This window comes from Diorhabda sublineata, chromosome 6, assembly GCF_026230105.1.
Source record: "Diorhabda sublineata isolate icDioSubl1.1 chromosome 6, icDioSubl1.1, whole genome shotgun sequence".
Taxonomy (NCBI): Eukaryota; Metazoa; Arthropoda; class Insecta; order Coleoptera; family Chrysomelidae; genus Diorhabda; species Diorhabda sublineata.
Genome location: NC_079479.1, coordinates 15,106,633 through 15,125,636, shown reverse-complemented (window position 1 = coordinate 15,125,636; position 19,004 = coordinate 15,106,633). Strand labels below are relative to the sequence as shown.

At 34.1% G+C, this 19,004-nt stretch overlaps 1 protein-coding gene across 7 annotated transcripts in view; it reads left to right on the top strand.

Annotated features, from left to right (window-relative positions):
- LOC130445787 (serine/threonine-protein kinase Genghis Khan) overlaps window positions 1–19,004 on the top strand; it is a 119,624-nt gene that overhangs the window by 26,627 nt on the left and 73,993 nt on the right. For all 7 annotated transcript variants that reach the window (XM_056781656.1, XM_056781659.1, XM_056781658.1 and 4 more), the window contains 5 exons: window positions 10,472–10,728; window positions 13,293–13,456; window positions 14,245–14,395; window positions 14,450–14,504; window positions 15,746–15,951. In XM_056781656.1, coding sequence (XP_056637634.1) covers window positions 10,472–10,728; window positions 13,293–13,456; window positions 14,245–14,395; window positions 14,450–14,504; window positions 15,746–15,951 — 833 coding nt within the window. The remainder of the gene's footprint in view (window positions 1–10,471; window positions 10,729–13,292; window positions 13,457–14,244; window positions 14,396–14,449; window positions 14,505–15,745; window positions 15,952–19,004) is intronic.

The following is a 19,004-nucleotide window of genomic DNA, read 5'->3' as shown; positions in this document are numbered from 1 at the left end:
AATGTTCTTGCTTTGCAAGCTTTTTTTCAATTACACTATGCATCAAGTCAACTTCCATTTGGGTATGTCCTACCTCCAAGTATTTTTGATACACAGTAACATTTTTATTTATTGCAAAATATAGAAGTGCATTAGCAGTAGTTTCACACCTATTTTGGTAAGTACACCCATCACTCCACGGCCTTTTTCTAGTTCTTTTGTCAAAAACCGCACCAGCATTGAAGCGAATACATTACTATCTAAATGACCGTTCCCTTCATGCTATATATAACATGTTCCTTCTTGTGTGCCTAAGTTATAAACACTCCAGTTATGTACCTTCAATTTTGTCTTATAGTACGCTGTGGATGCTTTTATATCTGGACAAGTAAGAACTTTCTGGACATTAACTGAAACATTATTTGATTTTTCAGCTCTAGTCTTATCTTTTTCTTCCTCGTTTCTTGCTTCAACTTTTTTTTGCTTTTCTGATAATCTTCCTCTGAAACTTTTCCTAAGCGTTATTTCAAACATATTTTACATTGATCTTTCTTAGGATGAAAAAATTCTATGTTCATTGATTCAAATACTGTGTGGAAGAGAGCCATCGATCCAGGCTGGACATTTTTTCATGGCAAATTCGTTCATATTCTCTGAACAATTGTGATTTGCTTTCCTACATTGGCTCTAAATATTTTTTAGTTGTGTTGGCACGACAGTAGTGAGACATTCTAGGTAAATAGTCAAAAAATTGCTTAATGTCCTTCCTTTTTCCAGTGTAACACTTATTTTGGTGAGTAAACCCATTACTCCACGGCTTCTTTTCTAGTTCTTTTGTCAATAACCGCCCTAACATTGAGGCGAATACATCACTATCTAAGTGACCGTTTCCTTCATGCCATATATAATATGTGTGTAAATTAGATAATAAATAAACTATTAAATTAGATTAAAATAATGCTGACATTCTCATTAACCATGATCATTGATTTGACCATCGAGTATTTAGACCATAATGAAGAGCTATTTCATGTTTTTGACTGAAAATTTAAGGTTTGGAAAGAATGCTTTTAAAAAAATAGCTTTTTATTACCACATCAAAAAAATAAATCAACATCACGTAATCTAACGTTTTCACTGCTCGCAGCTTGCGTTACTTTTGTTATAAACATTATATTATATAAACCTACCAACTTCTTTTTGTAAATAATTTTCTTTATAAGATATTTTGTCATATTATCTTTGAGTATAAACATTCAAATATTATATTTATTATATCTTTTGTAGTTTTGTACATACTTGTTGGTTCCCGAAATTTAAGTTATTTAGTACAGTTTAATTTGTCCTTTTGTTGTACTATTTTAATTTAAACAAATTGAATGAATTGTTTTGAGGTTAAGTCTTGGTCTACAGGACGCACGCATTATTCGAAATTTGCCAGACGTGGTATAACTGGTTGCAGAATTATGTTGTATGCTGTAAAATCAAAGTTGCTTCCCCTTAGAAGGTTCGAGCGACATCTAGTTAACTGTTCACGAATTAAGTTATTCATGCAGTATTTTTATAAATTTTGCGGATATTAATTTTTGGTTGTTCAGTCCGTTTACAGGTTGTTTTGATGAGTGATTCGTTAGCTGGTGTTTTTGAAATTGAACTATTGTTGCACCTGGACAGATTGTCGTCATGACGTGTGACCCGATTTTTCGAATTTTCTAATTAAATTAAAAAAAGAAAATATACGAAATGCAATCTGTGAACATTTTGATCAATTTTTAGATTGCTAAAAAATAATTTATAACTTAAATTTTCAACATTTATCCTGAATGGAATTAAAAAAGGTACTCTGTAATTTGAAGCCTAACTTAGAACTATTTCTGCTTTTACAAAAAAAGGATCTTACCTTGTTTTCTAACGAAGGGAACCTATATCTACTTCTTATTAGAAGTCAATAAACAATTTTATATTCCAAAATTTTTGAAATCTGCGGAAGACTCCTTTAGGCCGGCAAAATCCCGCTTTTCAAAAATTTTAAATCTAGAGTAATTAATCTTCACGTTAGCACGATCGCTGACCAAAAGAGCAAGGTAATCATCTCTCCAATTGCCAAACTCTCAGTCGAAAATTTCACGACTTCCGCAAATATAAAATTGGAGCTAAATTTAAAACTTTATAATCAAATCCATAATGAAAAATTCCACATCGGTTGACAGTCAAAAGGAAAATATGAATGAAGTTAGCAGCAGACTTTTTTTTAGCAAAATCGGGTTACACGTCATGACAACAATCCATCCAGGTGCACCAATAGCTCAATTTTAAAAACACCAGTTAACGAATCGCTCATCAAAACAACCTTTTAACGGACTGAACAACCAAAAATCAATATCCGCAAAATTTACAAAAATAGCTCAGGGATAACTTAATTCTAACCTTTTAAGAGGAAGCAACTTTGCTATTACAGTCAACATAATTCTGCAACCAGTTATACCACGTCTGACAAATTTCGAATAATGCGTGCGTCCTATAGACCAAGACTTAACCTCAAAACAATTCATTCAATTTGTTTAAATTAAAATAGTACAACAAAAGGACAAATTAAAATGTAATAAATAACTTAAATTTCGGGAACCCTGTATGTCACCAACAAGTATGTACAAAACTACAAAAGAGATAAGAAATATAATATTTAAATGTTTATACTCAAAGATAATATGACAAAATATCTTATAAAGAAAATTATTTACAAAAAGAAGTTGGTAAGTTTATATCGTATAATGTTTGTAACAAAAGTAACACAAGCTGCGAGCAGTAAAAACGTTACAGTTTCTCAAAATTTACTTTATTTTAATAATCAAATCTAATCTAATGAAATCAAAATAATAATAATTGTTAATTTCTTGGTCAAGTTTGCTTGTAATCTTTACATTTCATTTTTTTATTACCAATCATTATGCATTTGAGATTTTGAAAACATATTAAAATTTTTGAACATCATAAACACTACAAAATCTTGTAACGAACCCAGACAACATACATTTGCGTGATGAGCTTAGCCGGAGCCCAAAATGTGACCTTGTAGGTTAAAGTACCTTTTCGAAGAATTAATTGGAATAATTTGTCCTACTACTTCCGCACTTTTCTCAGCAATTTTATTTGAATAATCAGCCAATTTTTTCGGAAAATATTTTTTGCAATTCCAAGACTTCATTATTTTTTTACAATGTTACCTTAGTGACTTCTGTTAATTTTTATTTTTTTTTTTTAATAAGAAGAAAATGAGAGGCTAATTTTCAGAAAAATTGTCAAATATGACTTTTTATATTTTAATATAATCTTGCTTTTCATTTAAAACCGACAACGCTATGAAAAAAAAACATATTATGATATACGTCCGTTATTATTACTGTACTCGATTAGATATTGTTGACTCGGCTCTTTCGTCGCCTCGACCATAAACATCTATCTCGTACCGAACTAAATAACTTCTTGGACTTATAACGTAAATAACTATTTTTTCGTGTTATCAAGTATCATACTTTTCGATTTTGTTTGATTATGACACAAAACAAAATATCATATATTAGAAATTCATTGGCTGGTTTTAGTTTAAATACCGCTCATTTTTTTGTATAGATGTTTTGTACATTTTTTTTGATATTTTCTATGTTTTGGTAAATCAAACTTTTTGTCCTCTGTAGATTAAACTCATATAAAATAAATGTAGCAAAATGTGTATCTATTGGTGTTTTAATTTGTAATAATAATAAAATTGGGAAAACAGGCAACACATTTAAAATATTTAAAAAATAATGAGTGATTCGAAAATTTGTCTATGGCAGTCTTTTCAATAAACTCACTGTTTTCTTTTAAATAATTGCGATGTACGCTCATCAGACATAAACCCGTAAGCCTTTCTTCACCCATGGTGCTTCTAAGCCACGTTATAACTTTTCGCAACGTTCTACGGTTGCCGTGGTGCGTGGGATAGTGCTTAAAATAATCAATGCCTTTCTGACAGCAGTGTAAAAAATATTGGCTTCGTTGAACTGATCAACTACTTCTATGGTCTTTAATTGATCACCCATAAATTATGCCAAAGATTCAGTTCTCCGGTGATACCCAGGTTATAGAATTCTTCGAATGATTCTGCGTTCTTGTGTAAGTCTGTAATGCTGGTTTTGGTGATATACAAAGGATGTAGCTTACTTAAAGCAAACGCCGTTTTCTTGGGAGAATCGAATATTCAACGATGAAATGAGTAAATCAATTTATGATATTATCAGGGAACGCCGCCAATATTCGTTATCATTTTCTGATGGCGGATTACTTCTATGTGTTTGCTTGTAAGCAAGACGTGGAGCCGAAATTTCTATGTTCAAATCCATTGCAACAGCTAGCGCTTTTTGAAGCATTTCATTACTTATTCTATCAGGAAACTCGTGGTCATTTCTGAGAATGTCTTAGATATTTTTGATGTGTTCCCCCACCGAGATCATGTCGATCGATTTAGCTTGCAGTGCGTTAACTACTGGTTCTAAAACTGCAGATTATTAGGCTATTGTTTGTAGAGCAACAATAAACACTGGTTTTGTAACGGCTGAATGCAACTGATATCCAGATTTTTTGGTGGCATAATTTCTCTCTGCGGATAACGTTTCTAGAGATTTCACAAGCTCTGGGAAATGTTGAGACAACTTTCTGGTTGATTTATATTTTTCGGATCATCTCGTCTCGCACAATCGTGATAGGTTTGGAGCGTAGATTCGACGTGTAGTCGATTCTCTGAAAAACTTTGCATGCTTTCGGCAGTCTTCGTGCATATTTTTGAACTTTATATATGGCTTGACCATAAATGATCCCAAAATTCCTTTCACAGTGCTAATGGGCAGAGGGAACAAAACACAGTGCCTTTTAGTTGCTTGGAATATACCAGCCATGGTGCATATTGATCCAACCAAGCATGATTGAATTTTTTTTTTTCAAATGGCTTGCATCACTTTCAAAATCGTAATTTCTGGGCGGGATCCAAGGATTTGGATCTTTCCCGTCGATAGCTGGGTAGCCAACCCAACATATCGACCCAGATCTGCATTTTCACGATAGCCATCGTCCACTACAATTTCAGGATCGACGTTGACGTCATAAGTTTGTTGGGATGTCGATGGAGAAGAATAGTCGGCAACAGATATATTTATAGGTTCTGCTGGAGAATGTGACGCTTGTCCAATGTTAGCATGCAATGATCTTGGCATTACATGAGTAGTTTTATCATGTTTATCATTTTCATTACTTCCACTACTACTTTCCCGACATTTTTTTTCTTTTTTCGCGCGTTGTCCCTAAAAAATGGATACACAAAATTACTCTTACGGCGTTTAGGCATAGGACGAAAATAACGATCAAGATACCTATAAAAACATCACATTCAAATATCATTTGAATTTCGCGGGAGATTTAATTTATATTGCGTCGCTAACAGTATAATATATCGAATGTTGTAGAATATTTAATTATAGATAAAAAAATATTGAATCAAAATATCTGACTGAAAATATATTTTGTTTCCAACACTTCATTTTGTGCAGAGTAGGTAACAAGTTTTTAATTCCCACTTGCCAGGAAAATTGACGTTTATTTTATCTTCTAGGGGGGGGGGCAGTTGCCCTTACCTAGGTACGCCCATGCCTCACAACCTTTACCTGTGACAGTAGGGATAAATTGCGATTATCAAGTATCATCGAACTTTTCTGAAAATCAATCAGAATTTCGAAGACGATCAAATTTAAAAAAATTTATATTGCTGAACAGAGGACTAAAATCCCTTTCCAACAAGGTGCCACAAGACCATCTTTCTTATTTAAAATTAATTAAAATAATATTTTAATACTCATACTAATTGTCAATTTAAGAATAAAAATCGACCTATTTCAGGTTTTTTCACATAACGCATAACGGGTGGCGTAAAAAGAACGCATGAATTTGAGTTGAGTAGTGGGAGTGGAGGAGCGGGGGCTGGTTGTCTTGTAGGTTATGGCGTCCAGTTTTAGGCGCAGTGAACCGTGGCGCATCGAGTTTTCGCTGTTGTCCTCGTCGCTTTACAAGGCGGCGCGCTCCAATTCTGAACTTGTCTCAACGACGCTGCAGCGCGTTCTGAATGATGATTATCAAACTTCGAAGAAAGACTTTTGATGTGTATCGATGCGGAAGGGCGCCATATGTCTGAAGTAATCTTCTAAAAGTGATCAGCTCACTACAAACAGTGCATATCGATATTCCAATGAACAAAGTCATAAAATTGGATAATCTAAACATTGTATTCATGTGAGTCCATTCTGTACGTAATCAAAATAAAGCAAATTATATTGGTTTGAAATTCATGCCTTCTTTTTGCGCCACCTTGTAATAACGCTAAAATTGAATTTATTACATACAAATAGACCGCACTGTATGTATTAAACTGATAAGTGTAAAACCATTGATCTAGTGCTGAGAGCTCTTTACTGATAATTTCTCGCCCACGGGATTTAGAATTGAAAATTTTTGTTCAAATAGCATTAGAACATTTTGGAAGAAACAATTTATTTCAAATGATGCGTTTTTAAAAATACCTCAAAAAATAAAGCAGATTCAAAAAACTTGATAGATCTTTTTTTCATTTATTATGTTATTTTTTTTTAATTTCTGTTGAATAAAAATTGCACCCACAACTATTGTCTGAAGAAAATCGCAGTTAAGAACGAGAAACGTGTTTCTGAAGCCCTTTGATCTGGAAAGTATTGAAATCGATTATGTATAATATATTCGATTTCATAGGACTTATGGCTATTAAAACTATCTGTGAAATGGTTTTTATTTCGATGTCACAACTATTATATTAAGGATATTATCTGCGAAAATTTATAGTAAAGATTACAGTAGCGGAAGTAGATAGTGAAATTTTTAGGACTTGTTTTGAAATGGAAGTTGTATATTGCCGCCTTATCTAAAAATTAAGCTCCTCCTGTTTTGCGTTGAGATCAGTTTCCAAAGAACTGAACCTCTCCACCTCGTTAACAGTTTATTATGCACTTATTGAGTCGCATCTTCGATATGCCCTTCCCTTTTGGGGTACGTGTTGTGCGACTCAATTTGAGCAAATCTTCAAACTAAAAAATTAAAAATTCTGACTCTTCCTTCCTTATTAATCTCTGAATCCGTTTGCGTAATTCGTAAGCACGCTTCTTCAATTTCAGGATGTTGTACGGCTATCGAAGCACGACCTTTTCCTACCTATGTACTTCACGTTCAGAATTAGTTATCGGCTTTATATATTTTACAATGCAAAAAATGCACAATCACTTGCAAATTGAAATCAAATCGATATCCATAGCGACTTCTATTTTAGTAATAATAATATTTAATTCCTGGCATGCTGCATGAGGGTTAAATTTTCTATTGACTTATATACTAATTATTATCTATTACTTCTTCTTCTTCTCATGCCGTCTTATCATCCCTCGCAACATGAAACAATTCTCAGACGCTGAGATTTGTCTATTCTCTTATGTTACGGAGCCAGGATTTCTTCTTCGTGCCGATACCTTTCTTTCCCTCTACTCTGCCCTGAATTATGTTCTGTAGCAGTAGGTATTTGTCGTTGCATAAGATGTGTCCTATCTAAGATGTCTTTCTTATCTTAATAATTGTCAACAGCTCTCTTCTGTGACCAATGCGTCTTAGTACTTCGTCGTTGGTGATTCTGTCAGTCCAGGATATCTTCAGGATGCGTCTATAGAGCCACATCTCAAATGCATCAAGTTTTTTTATCATTTGAGCTTTCTAGGTCCGAGTTTCCACTCTGTACTGCAGTACTGACCACACATAACATTCCATGAATCCTATTATGACCTGGAGGTTTAGATTTCAATTCTGACATATTACTATTACCTATAATTTTGTTATTCATAGTGGTTTTTTTCTGTATATTTAAATTTTATTTTGTTTATCTTTATTTATTTATTTTTATGTTTTTTTTAGTTTTTACAAGCTTTTGTCTACAAATTGTAACAATTTTTTGACAATAAATCATTTCTGTCTCAATCTCTCTCTGTAAAAACATTAATAAAAATATAGAGAGGCTTAAACCAGCAAATGTCGTCGTTACGTTGTTTCGATGAGTACATCTATAGAGTTAACTTGTTGACGTCTTAAGCGTGAAGTAAATCATCGAAGGTGAAAAATCACCTAAAAATAAATTTATTTCTTTTTACTCTTAGAAAATTTCCGACAATAAAATTTACGTTTAATTATGTGACAACTAGTCGACTACTAACTGCCGGACACGTCTCTAACACAACCTAGCCTAACCTAACCTATTCTATCCTTACCTAACCTTACAAAAATTACTAAATTTTCATTTTATCTATCCATTTTTCGTGAAAATAATGCATTTGCATACTTTTTACACAAAACTCTTCTGTGCATGCGTCAATCATGGATCGATACCTGTTGGCCTTTCTGAGATAATGGCCACTTCCGGTATCTCTGGAAGTAAATTTTTCGGCATAAAATAGATAGGATAAATCGAATTCTCGTATCATCAATAGTTCATGTATAGAGTTTCATAATGATCTTTGTGAGATGGCTTATCATTCTTGTGCCTACGAATTATCTAGAAATCTATTTTATATAAATAAGCGCTAGTTTAGCAACCAGAGTCAGTAAACAATTTGATGTCATAGTAATCGCTTCGGATTAGTAAAAAGTAAATGGTGCATTTAAATAAATTAGTAGGTCAAGAATTAGATAAGTGTTTATCAATAATTGTTAGTGGATAGTTTAGTATATTTAGGCCGGGTTTCTGCATTTCCTAATAAAGTCCCTACTAACTATTATTTACCGAATAACTAAATATTCGGTGTCTTCTTCTAATAAAGTAAACCTTCGAGGAAATCGAATTATTTGCCAAATAAGACAGCCACAAGTGTCAATTAAAGAGTTTAGTAGAAACCTAACCTAAAATATTATACATCAAAAGTGATTTTTTAATTTATTATACTTTATTTGATTAGCTCATTTTTGGAAATATTAGTCATACAAATAATTAAATATTTAATATGGATATCTTCGAGATTTAGATGATTTCTTTGATGAAGAATTGATTGAGAAAATACAGAAAATTTCAGAACTAGCTATTCCCTTCGTCATAAAATTGATCATTACAATTTTTTGTCCGATGATGAAATTTTTTGACCGTTTTCTTTTTTCTTCCCTATCAATTATTTTCAATATAAACTACAATTTTCAGACCAGCAAATATTTCTCCAACTAGCGACTACTTCAATATTAACCTTAATAAAACACGTGCAAATATAATTACGCACAGATAATTGTCACAAACACAAATCATAGGAAATCATCAATAGAAGAACATTTTTTCGCTCAAGGTTACTAGAATAATAGAAGGTTTGTGACATGCGCATGTTTTTGTAAACAAAAGATTAGCTGCTAGAACACCAGCCACGTCATTATGTTTACATTTTTGTTTTGTTTATATTTTTATGTCAACCAAAACGTCACTAACATTATGTTCGAGTTATGAGGATGTGTGTTATCTCTTGCTGATCTGGCTATACAATCGAATATGTTTCTAACTAACGAATTCACAGCTGTGAAGAACCGGTGACGTCACTTGTCTACTGCGCATCTTGTTATTATCACAAACCTTCTATTATTGTAGTAACCTTGTTTTCGCTTATTTGTTTCCTTCTTCAATACATGAACGATTGCTATATATGCACCTCTTTCATAGTGTTACCAACAGTATGGAGGGTAGAGGTAAGGAGAACCATCTCTGCTACAGAAAGTGTTTATCAAATTCTTTATATTAGGGATGCGCTACTATCGCAGGAGTGTAAATTTTATAAAGCGAAGACTATTCATTTAAAATTTTTTAACACTACATATTCAAATAAGACGGACGGAAGACTGAACTGAACGAACATATGATATCTCGTCCGACAGGAGCGTCATTCTGGCCAAATTTTGAAAAAAACGGTTGACATTTATTCGTCAATTAAAAGTTATGTGGCTAATAATTATTTGGCACTTTAATTAGAACGTAAAGAAACCGGCCCTTAGTGTTAGTGCTTAAATAATGTCTGTAAGATAAACCGTGTCTGTAGATTCGCCCCACCGTTTAGAAAACTGTTTAAATAAATAAGATCATTACAACAAGTAAACACTAACATAAAAGTAAGAAAGAAATTGTACAAGCATTTATCAGATCTGGCTGTCTATACTTCAGTCATATAACGAAAACACTGACTGCAACATCGTACATTATAGGAGAACAAACGTTTCAATTTGTCTCAAATATATTTGCTTGATTTTTTTTTCCAGTACAGGGTAAATACGTAACTATTTTGAATATTTAGTACATATCTTTGTTGATTTGACTGTTTTTCTATTTAAATAGTTTTGAAACCAATAACCACTAGTCTTTTTTTAATTTTAGTTAAGCCTGTAGCCACTTCAGTCAAATCCTTGAGGTTAACCCGCGACGATTTCGAAATAATAAAGGTGATAGGTAGAGGTGCTTTTGGAGAAGTATGTGTAGTGAAATTTAAGTATACCGAAAAAGTATTCGCGATGAAAATTCTAAACAAGTGGGAGATGCTCAAGAGGGCTGAAACTGCATGTTTCAAAGAAGAACGTGATGTTTTAGTTTATGGAGATAGAAGATGGATAACTCATCTGCACTACGCATTTCAGGTAATAGTTTTCAATACCAAATATTTGATTTCAATACATTGATTCGTTTTTGCTAAAATTACATTCAAGCAAACTTATTTAACCCACACAACCATCTTCCATAGAGCAATTTGTTTTTTATTCCACTATATTTTGTCTAATTTATTTTGTGTAGTTCGTTCTCCCTCACTTTTGTTTATCATCTGTTCAATCAATCAGTGTGTAGCAATTTCTGTAATAGTACTGGTATATTGTTGAAAATATTGACCCGCAAAGCGAATAATTTTCAAAAATTATTCAAGCTTCTGTATCCTCTTATTACTACTTGGAATAATGAAAAAAAAAGTTCTTTTGAAATACAATCAGGTCTCAAGCCCGAACGAGGGTTGTTAAACTGCTTGGATATAATAATGTCGAAACTAGTCAGTAGTTACAAAATCTTGTAATTGCGAGCCATTGGGATGTTAATATCGGCAGAAAGGTCGATAGACATCACACTCGTCAGAGGAGTTGTAATTCAATATTCGTCGAGGCGTTGGCCATGGGAGTATGGTGAATCACTCCTCATTGAATTTTCTTGGCTTACTATCCAACCTGCTGCAACTTCTTGCTCCCTTCCCTCAGTATCTTCCTCAAGATCTTTCTCTCCATTATTCGAAGATCCTCCTCGTCCTTTCCCCGACAGACACATGGTTCCAAACGCAATGACGGGCCTAATTTCTGCTCTATTTTTAACTTTGTGTTCTTTCTCACGTCTTTACTCCATTGCGCTCTATTTGCCACTTTGATTCTCTCTGCCATTTCTATGCTTCTATTATTTGCCTTGCTTATTGTCACACCCAAATCTTCAACTCTTTGGAATTGATATCCTCCTAGAATGATCTCCTTGTCTTTATTTGTCATTCTTTTAGTCACCAACATGTCCTTTGTTTTTTGAACATTCACCTCCCATACCATTTCACCAGCTTTTTCCATCAACTACACTATAAGTTTTCAAGTCCACAAATATAACTTACAGGTCCATTCTGTATTCATAGAACTTTTCTTCAGTTTGTGACATTACATGCATTGCATCTATTGTAGATATGCCGGCCCTGAAACCCTTCTAGTAGTCTCCTAGTTTTTCTTCAATACACCCCACTAGTCTAACTCTTATAAGGGTGCTCAGAATTTGTGTTTAGTGTTATTGGTTTATAATTATAGCACAGCTTGTGGTCCCCCCATTTTCAGGATTGGAATCATCAGTCCCATATTCCATTCTGTGGGCATATTGTTCTTTTACCAACTTTCCTTGTTAATGTCGTATATTTTTGTTGTTAGACTTTCTCCCCCCTTATTTATTAAATATGTAATGTCATCTACTTCTGGTGCTTTCTTCTGTCTCAGCCTGCTAACTACTTCAAAATATTTTTCATGTGATGGTGCCTCTTCTTTCCCTCTTGGTTACTTTTTTGTTCTCTCGTTTCTCTGGAAGTGGCTTCAAAGTATGTTTCCCATTCCTTCCTTTCTATTCTCGATAATGCCTTCCTGAGCATATTTAGTGCCCTGATAAAGTGGAAAAGTTCTCTGCTGTCTGCTATTACCGTCAATTTCCTCAAGTATAGCATTTATCTACTGTTTTTTCTTTCTCCTGTAGCATTTTACTACTTCAAACTTTTGATATCTGCATCTCACAAGCTCGTTTTCTTCTTTTGTTGTGAATCCATTGCAGCCATGTCTGTTTTTTCTTCCTGGTATTTGTCTTGCACCTTTATCAAAGCCTACTAAAAGTATATATAATAATTTAAAACCTCAAATATCTCGGAAACTGCTAAAAGTTGGAATAAGATTATTAATACAATTTGATTTGATTTTTAAGACTTGGCAAGATAAAGAAAAAAACTTTTTTATTTCTTAGTGCTTGTATAAACGGGTCAAAATAAAATTTAGACCACACCTGCATCTCTAAAAATTTACAGAAAATATTTAATATCTGGAAAATGGTAAGGTTTAAGTATAGGAAAGTATATATGAATTTGCCTTATTTTTTACTTCTGAATGCATTAAAATAGAAAAAATCGGGTGGCTCTATTTAAAAAAATGAAGAAATTTGATATTTACGACGTTAAACATTGAACACTTTTTATACACACCCTGTGATGAAAAATTTTTCAACATAGATTCAAATACGTCTGACCTTGCTAAAAGCAACCGAACAGAAACCTGGGTGTTCCGTTTAAAATAACAAAGTTACAGTACCGGAAGTCGGCCTTCTTTGAAAATATTTTAGTTAAAAAGATCGTTTCGGAAAACACAAACGTAGAAATTTTCATAATTTTACTATGAGTATTTTGCCATATATAGATAGTTTTAACTCGTCGTGGGACACCCTGTATACTTACCTACAACCCATAGCTTATAACTCACTGAATATAAAAATGAGAAACCTTCTATTTTATTCAAATTCAAAGAAACGTATTTTTTTTTAAATTTCGGTAACTGCTCAAAGTTATTTCATATTTACTTCGCCCTTTAACAACTAATTAATATCTGTTCTCAATCAACATTTCTCGTTTAGTTTGTGTTGAATATAATTTTTATTTCAGGACGAATCTAATTTATATCTTGTTATGGATTATTACTGTGGGGGTGATTTGTTAACGTTATTAAGTAAATTTGAAGATCGTCTTCCAGAGGAAATGGCTAGGTTTTATATAGCCGAAATGGTCTTAGCCATTGACTCCATACATAACCTCAAATATGTACACAGGTAAGTCTTGAACTCATATCAACTAGGGGAGGGCCGGACAAAGTGGATACCTTAAGGTATTTAAGGTTATTGCAGAAAAGGTATACAATACAAAAACAAAATAATTATTACAAACCAGTCTTTATTTATTGCTATTACAAATTCGAACATCAGTTACCATTAATATTTAAACAATAATCAACTGCAGTTAAAATTTATAAAAGTACGAAAATATTAGTTGCGCCCGGTACCCCGGGGATCAGCTAATTCAAATGGACCCAGAACCCATGGCGTAGTCAAAAGGCTCTGCGGAGATGGATAGAAACACATGGCATGAGGCAAACTAGAGCATATATAGATGGACCTTTTGCCACTCTGAACAAACAACTGTTTCACTTAAATAGACGTAGAAAGGACTATCTGAGATGCTATCTTCACACTATGAACATCATGGTCAACCCGTAATGCCATTGGTGTATGCAGACCATTTCATTGGTGATTGCTCAGTACTCATACATGCGAGATAAAATCTCTTGATCAAGCCTCATAGTTTGCCTAGTGACATCAAAAGGTTCAAGCCTTCGAGTGCCTAATTGGCTATTTAAAGTATATATTGCCTTTGATAGTTTTGAGTGGAGCACGACGGATCTATCAGAAGGCTCAATGGTCCTTGACTGTCCCCAAACCAACTGTGGACTATGAAGATTACGCGTATATGTGTGTATGGGCGTGAGTGTGAATGAGACATTCCAAAATTCGATTCATTGTGATAATCTGACATCAGTTTTTTATAACGTATTTTATTTCAGGGATATCAAACCTGACAATGTCTTATTAGACGCTAATGGTCACATTAGATTAGCTGATTTCGGAAGTTGTTTAAAGCTAAATCAAGACGGATCTGTGCAGTCAAATGTAGCAGTAGGGACACCTGATTATATATCACCTGAAATCCTCAGGGTAATGTTGAATGCAATCTATTTTTAGAATATGTGTTTAATTTAAAAATTACAGGCGATGGAAGATGGACAAGGGAGGTATGGACCGGAATGTGATTGGTGGTCATTAGGTGAGTTAATGTATTCAATTCAACTCTACAAAGGAAACTGAATTTCCATATTAACAGTATAATATAAATCTATATGTAGAGCAATTTTGTTTTTGTGTTTCTTGATTTGATTTATTTTAGATATTGCTAGGAAATTTTCCTCTAACTTTTTTCATAACTTTCAACTCACTCATAAAATTTGCAATTTACAGTGCATTCTAACGAGTCAAGGCGTGGTAGAAAATTTACCCTATCGATTATTTATCTTAGGTTGAAATATCCCTACAGTAGCCACCACGACAATACACCATAAGACATGGACACGAATTTTTGACCAAAATCCACTAATGGACCCAGAACCTTTTCATGGTGTAGCCAAAAGTTGCTATCATATCTCTCAGTAGTCTGCTCACAAAACGGGCTCTGCGGAGATAGATAGAAATGCCTTGTAAAAGAAAAACTAAGGTACACATATATCGCCCTTCTAATTCCTTTAATAAACAACCACTTCACTCCAAAAATTTGACTACTGACTAGCCTTATACATGGACATGGTTATCTAAGACTCCATCTCCACACTAATAGAAATCACGAATGATCTGGATTGTTACTGGAGCATGGGGGAGGAAGAAACTGCAGACGAGTTATCCTTGTTCAAGATTTGAACAAGCCATTCTGTTTGCCTAGTTATGTTGAAAGTTTCAAGTCAAAGTCCCTGATTAGCTTTCCAAATGACATCGGCATTTGTTAGTTTTAAATTCGAGTTGCATGAAGATTTGGAATTAAGCTTGAATTACCTTATCTTCAAAATCTACTCTATGCCGATATGGGCTTATTACTCTAAGAGGTGAAAACAACCTTTATTGCAAAAAATCAATAAAACTATAAGTATAAGCATTTAATGAGTAGAAAAATACTTTTCAGATATGAATAAAAGTTGTTTAATGCTTTAATATAGTATTTATATGATTTTTTAACTCTGTTGATGTATATCATCCTTTATAAAGCAGTCCCGGTTAATATAGAATTAAAAAAATATTATTTAATTACTTTGTATAGCTTACTTTTATTAAATTGACTCTTTTACTACTATCTTAAATTGATTAAAACTAGAAATGCATATGTTCTGTAGTTTTTTTGGTATATATGTAGATTTTAAATCATAATTTTGTCTGTTGTAAAAAAATGCGAATTTCCATACCCATTAATGTTTAATTATTAATTGATATAGATAATTTTCTATAAATAGAAATATGTTGTAGGTGTATGTATGTATGAAATGTTATTTGGCGAAACGCCGTTTTATGCAGAAAGTTTGGTCGAAACTTATGGAAAAATTATGAATCATAAGAATTGTTTTGATTTTCCAACGGATGTAGAAGTAACGGACGCTGCCAAAGATTTGATTAAAAAGTTGATCTGTAGCCAAGAATTTCGCTTGGGGCAACATGGTATTGAAGATTTTAAGGTAACATATCCTGTTGTTTACAAAGTAATTTTAATCAAAAATTTTTGCCAATCAGTAATTTTAAGAGAAAAACTCGACCTTTGGTCTAGAGATTTTGTCAAATTTTTGGTTTTTGACCAAAATTATTGATGGAAAAATTTTGTGTTTAAAAGAAATTTATCCTTGAAAGAAAAGGTCGAGTGTTTTTTGGTAAGATAAATTAACGACCTAATATATGAATGAACAACAACAATAATTATTTATATTGATACAATTAAATTATTTAAATAAAATACTAAATAATAAATAATGTTTTCGAGTCTGCCCGATTGCACATTAAATCATCTTACCACAATTAACGTTTCATTACAAAATGGCTGCGCTCTCTGGGCATGCAGAAGGGGCTTTGGTTGTACATGGGATCGTTCACCTAAGATTCTCCACTGAATTTATACCTTAATGATCAAACCTTATCTCACATATGGGGCCGTCGTTTGGTGGCCCTGTACGTAGAAAGCAAAAACTAAACGTCTTGCATGCCTCAGTATCACAGGATCCATGAGTCCGACCTCAACTGGGGCTCTTGAGATCTTAATAGACCTTCCACCTCTAGATCTTGTGATACAGTTCGAAGCCATCAGAGAACAGCCTAAAGGCTGAACATCCACAAAGAACTGCGGGTTGGATCAATTGGCCATATAAAAATATGGGCATAGACCACAGGGGAATACCCAATCATTTCGATGGACACCGACCAAATGTCGCCTACGATCTTGAATAATAAGGATTTGGAGGCACACATCACTGAGCGGGAGCAGTGGAATGATAATTTCATGTCCGCTGTATTGAAATATGGAACAACCTGGTACACAGACGGTTCTAGGAGGAATGGCTTAGCCGGTGCAGGTAAATGGGTACAGACTTACAATACTCAATCGACGCCACAGGAACACAGTAATATCGATCTGCTCAAACAGCAGAGATGTCATACAAGCTATAACTGCTGAAAATGTATGCTCTCGGCTAGTGCGGGAATGTGAGAGAATCCTTCAAAATCTGGTGAGTGATGGCTGCAAGATCCAGCTCGTTTGGGTGCCCGGTCATTTAGACGAAGTGGACTCACTCGGCAGACTGGGTTCGGCAAACCGACTAATGGGCCCAGAACTCATCCTTGGTAAGGCCAAAAGCGCTGTCATCACGTCTCTCAACAACCTTCTCGCAAGGCGGCCTCGGCAGAGATGAATCGAGACGCCTGGCATGAGACAAGCGAAGGCCCATATATATGAACCCCGTTCGTCTTTCACCAAATAACTACTCCAGCGAAATAGGCGCGAAATCAGACTAGTGTCCGGACTTCTAACCGGACACTGACATCTAAGATGTCACATTCACACCATGAGCATCATGGATAATCCAGAGTGCTGTTGGTGGATGGAGGACGAAACTGCAGACCACGTTATCTGTTAGTGCGGAGCGCGGTTTAAACACCTGGGGAAACTCCACAACCTGCCTAACGACATCAAAGGGTTGAAGCCAAAGCGTCTGATCGGCTTCTCAAAGGACATCGGACTTTGGTAACGTCAAGTAGGGTACGACGAGCCTATGTGCTCAACGGTTTCAAGGCCGCCAACAACACAATTGTACTTTTTCTCAGGTCATCTAAGATCATGGAAAGATTGGTCAAAAAGAGACTTTTATCATTTCTGTTTAAATATTTACTTACTATCCATGAATTTGGGTCTTTAAGTAATAAATGCATAAATGATGCTATATTCTCCCTCCTAAATAATGCCTACTCTAGCCTCTAAACAGCCATCACTCCACTGCAACAACTTTTTTGTGATTTCGTATGGTTTAAGTCATACCTTACCAACAGAAGTAAGGGTTGATACAACGATGTCTTCTTTCAAGACAACGGAATGTGGAGCGCCGCAAGGCTCACTGTGATCAATTTTGTTTCTTCTGTCTATAAACGACATCGCCTATGTAGACACTATCGGTAAAATATGTCTTTCTGCAGACGAAACTAGTTTCTCTTGAAGCAACCCTAATCTCACGGCACTTTATAGGACCATCTAGTGACCTAATCACCCTTAAATCATGGTGCGATTCTGATATTCTCTCTCAAAGTTTCTAAAACTAAAGTTTTATCATATAAAAATACATTGCTGCCTTTTTATTGAATAACACCACCATTGATGTTTCCAAAGAACTGAATTTATACATCTCCTTATCAGTCTATTATGTCCTTATTGAGTCACATCTCCGATACGTCTCTCCCTTCTGGGGTGTGTGTGTGTGTGGTGCGATTCAATTTGAGCGAATCTTCAAACTGCAAAAGAGAGCTGTTAGATATTTATTCGGACTAAACAGCAGGACTCACTGCAGGGACTTCTTTAAGAAATTAAAAATTCTGACTCTTCCTTCCTTATTCATCTTTGAATTGGTTTGCCTTATTTGTAAGCACGCTTCTCCAATTTCAGAAATATCATTGCACGGCTATCTACTTAGGGACGCAGAGCACGACCTTTATCTACCTACTTCACGTTCAGAATTAGTTAAGGGCTCAATATTTTACTATGGAAAAATATGCACAATCACTTGTCAATTTAAATCAAATCGATATCATCTTTTTCCGCATTCCGCAATAATTTTAGGGCATATTTACTGGAAAGTGCCTTCTACTCCGTGCTCGACTTCTAATAATAATATTTAATTCTGGGCATGCTGCATACTGGTTTAATTTTTGCTATATGACATATACTAATTATTACCTATTACTATTACCTATAATTTTGTTACCCATTGTAGTTTGCTTTTGTATATTGAAATTTTATTTTACTTGTATGCTTATTTAGTAATTCTTCTGTTTTTTTTTTAGTTTTTACAAGCTTTTGTCTACAAATTGTAACAATTTTTTGACAATAAAGCATTTCTCTTTTACCCTGTGGGATGCGTATCATGTCAAATATATGTTTTTGTATATTTGGATGTGATATTGGTGAAATAAAAAAATATGCCAATGATGATAATAAAAATATGATATTTTAACTCATAGCTTGCCTTTGTTATCT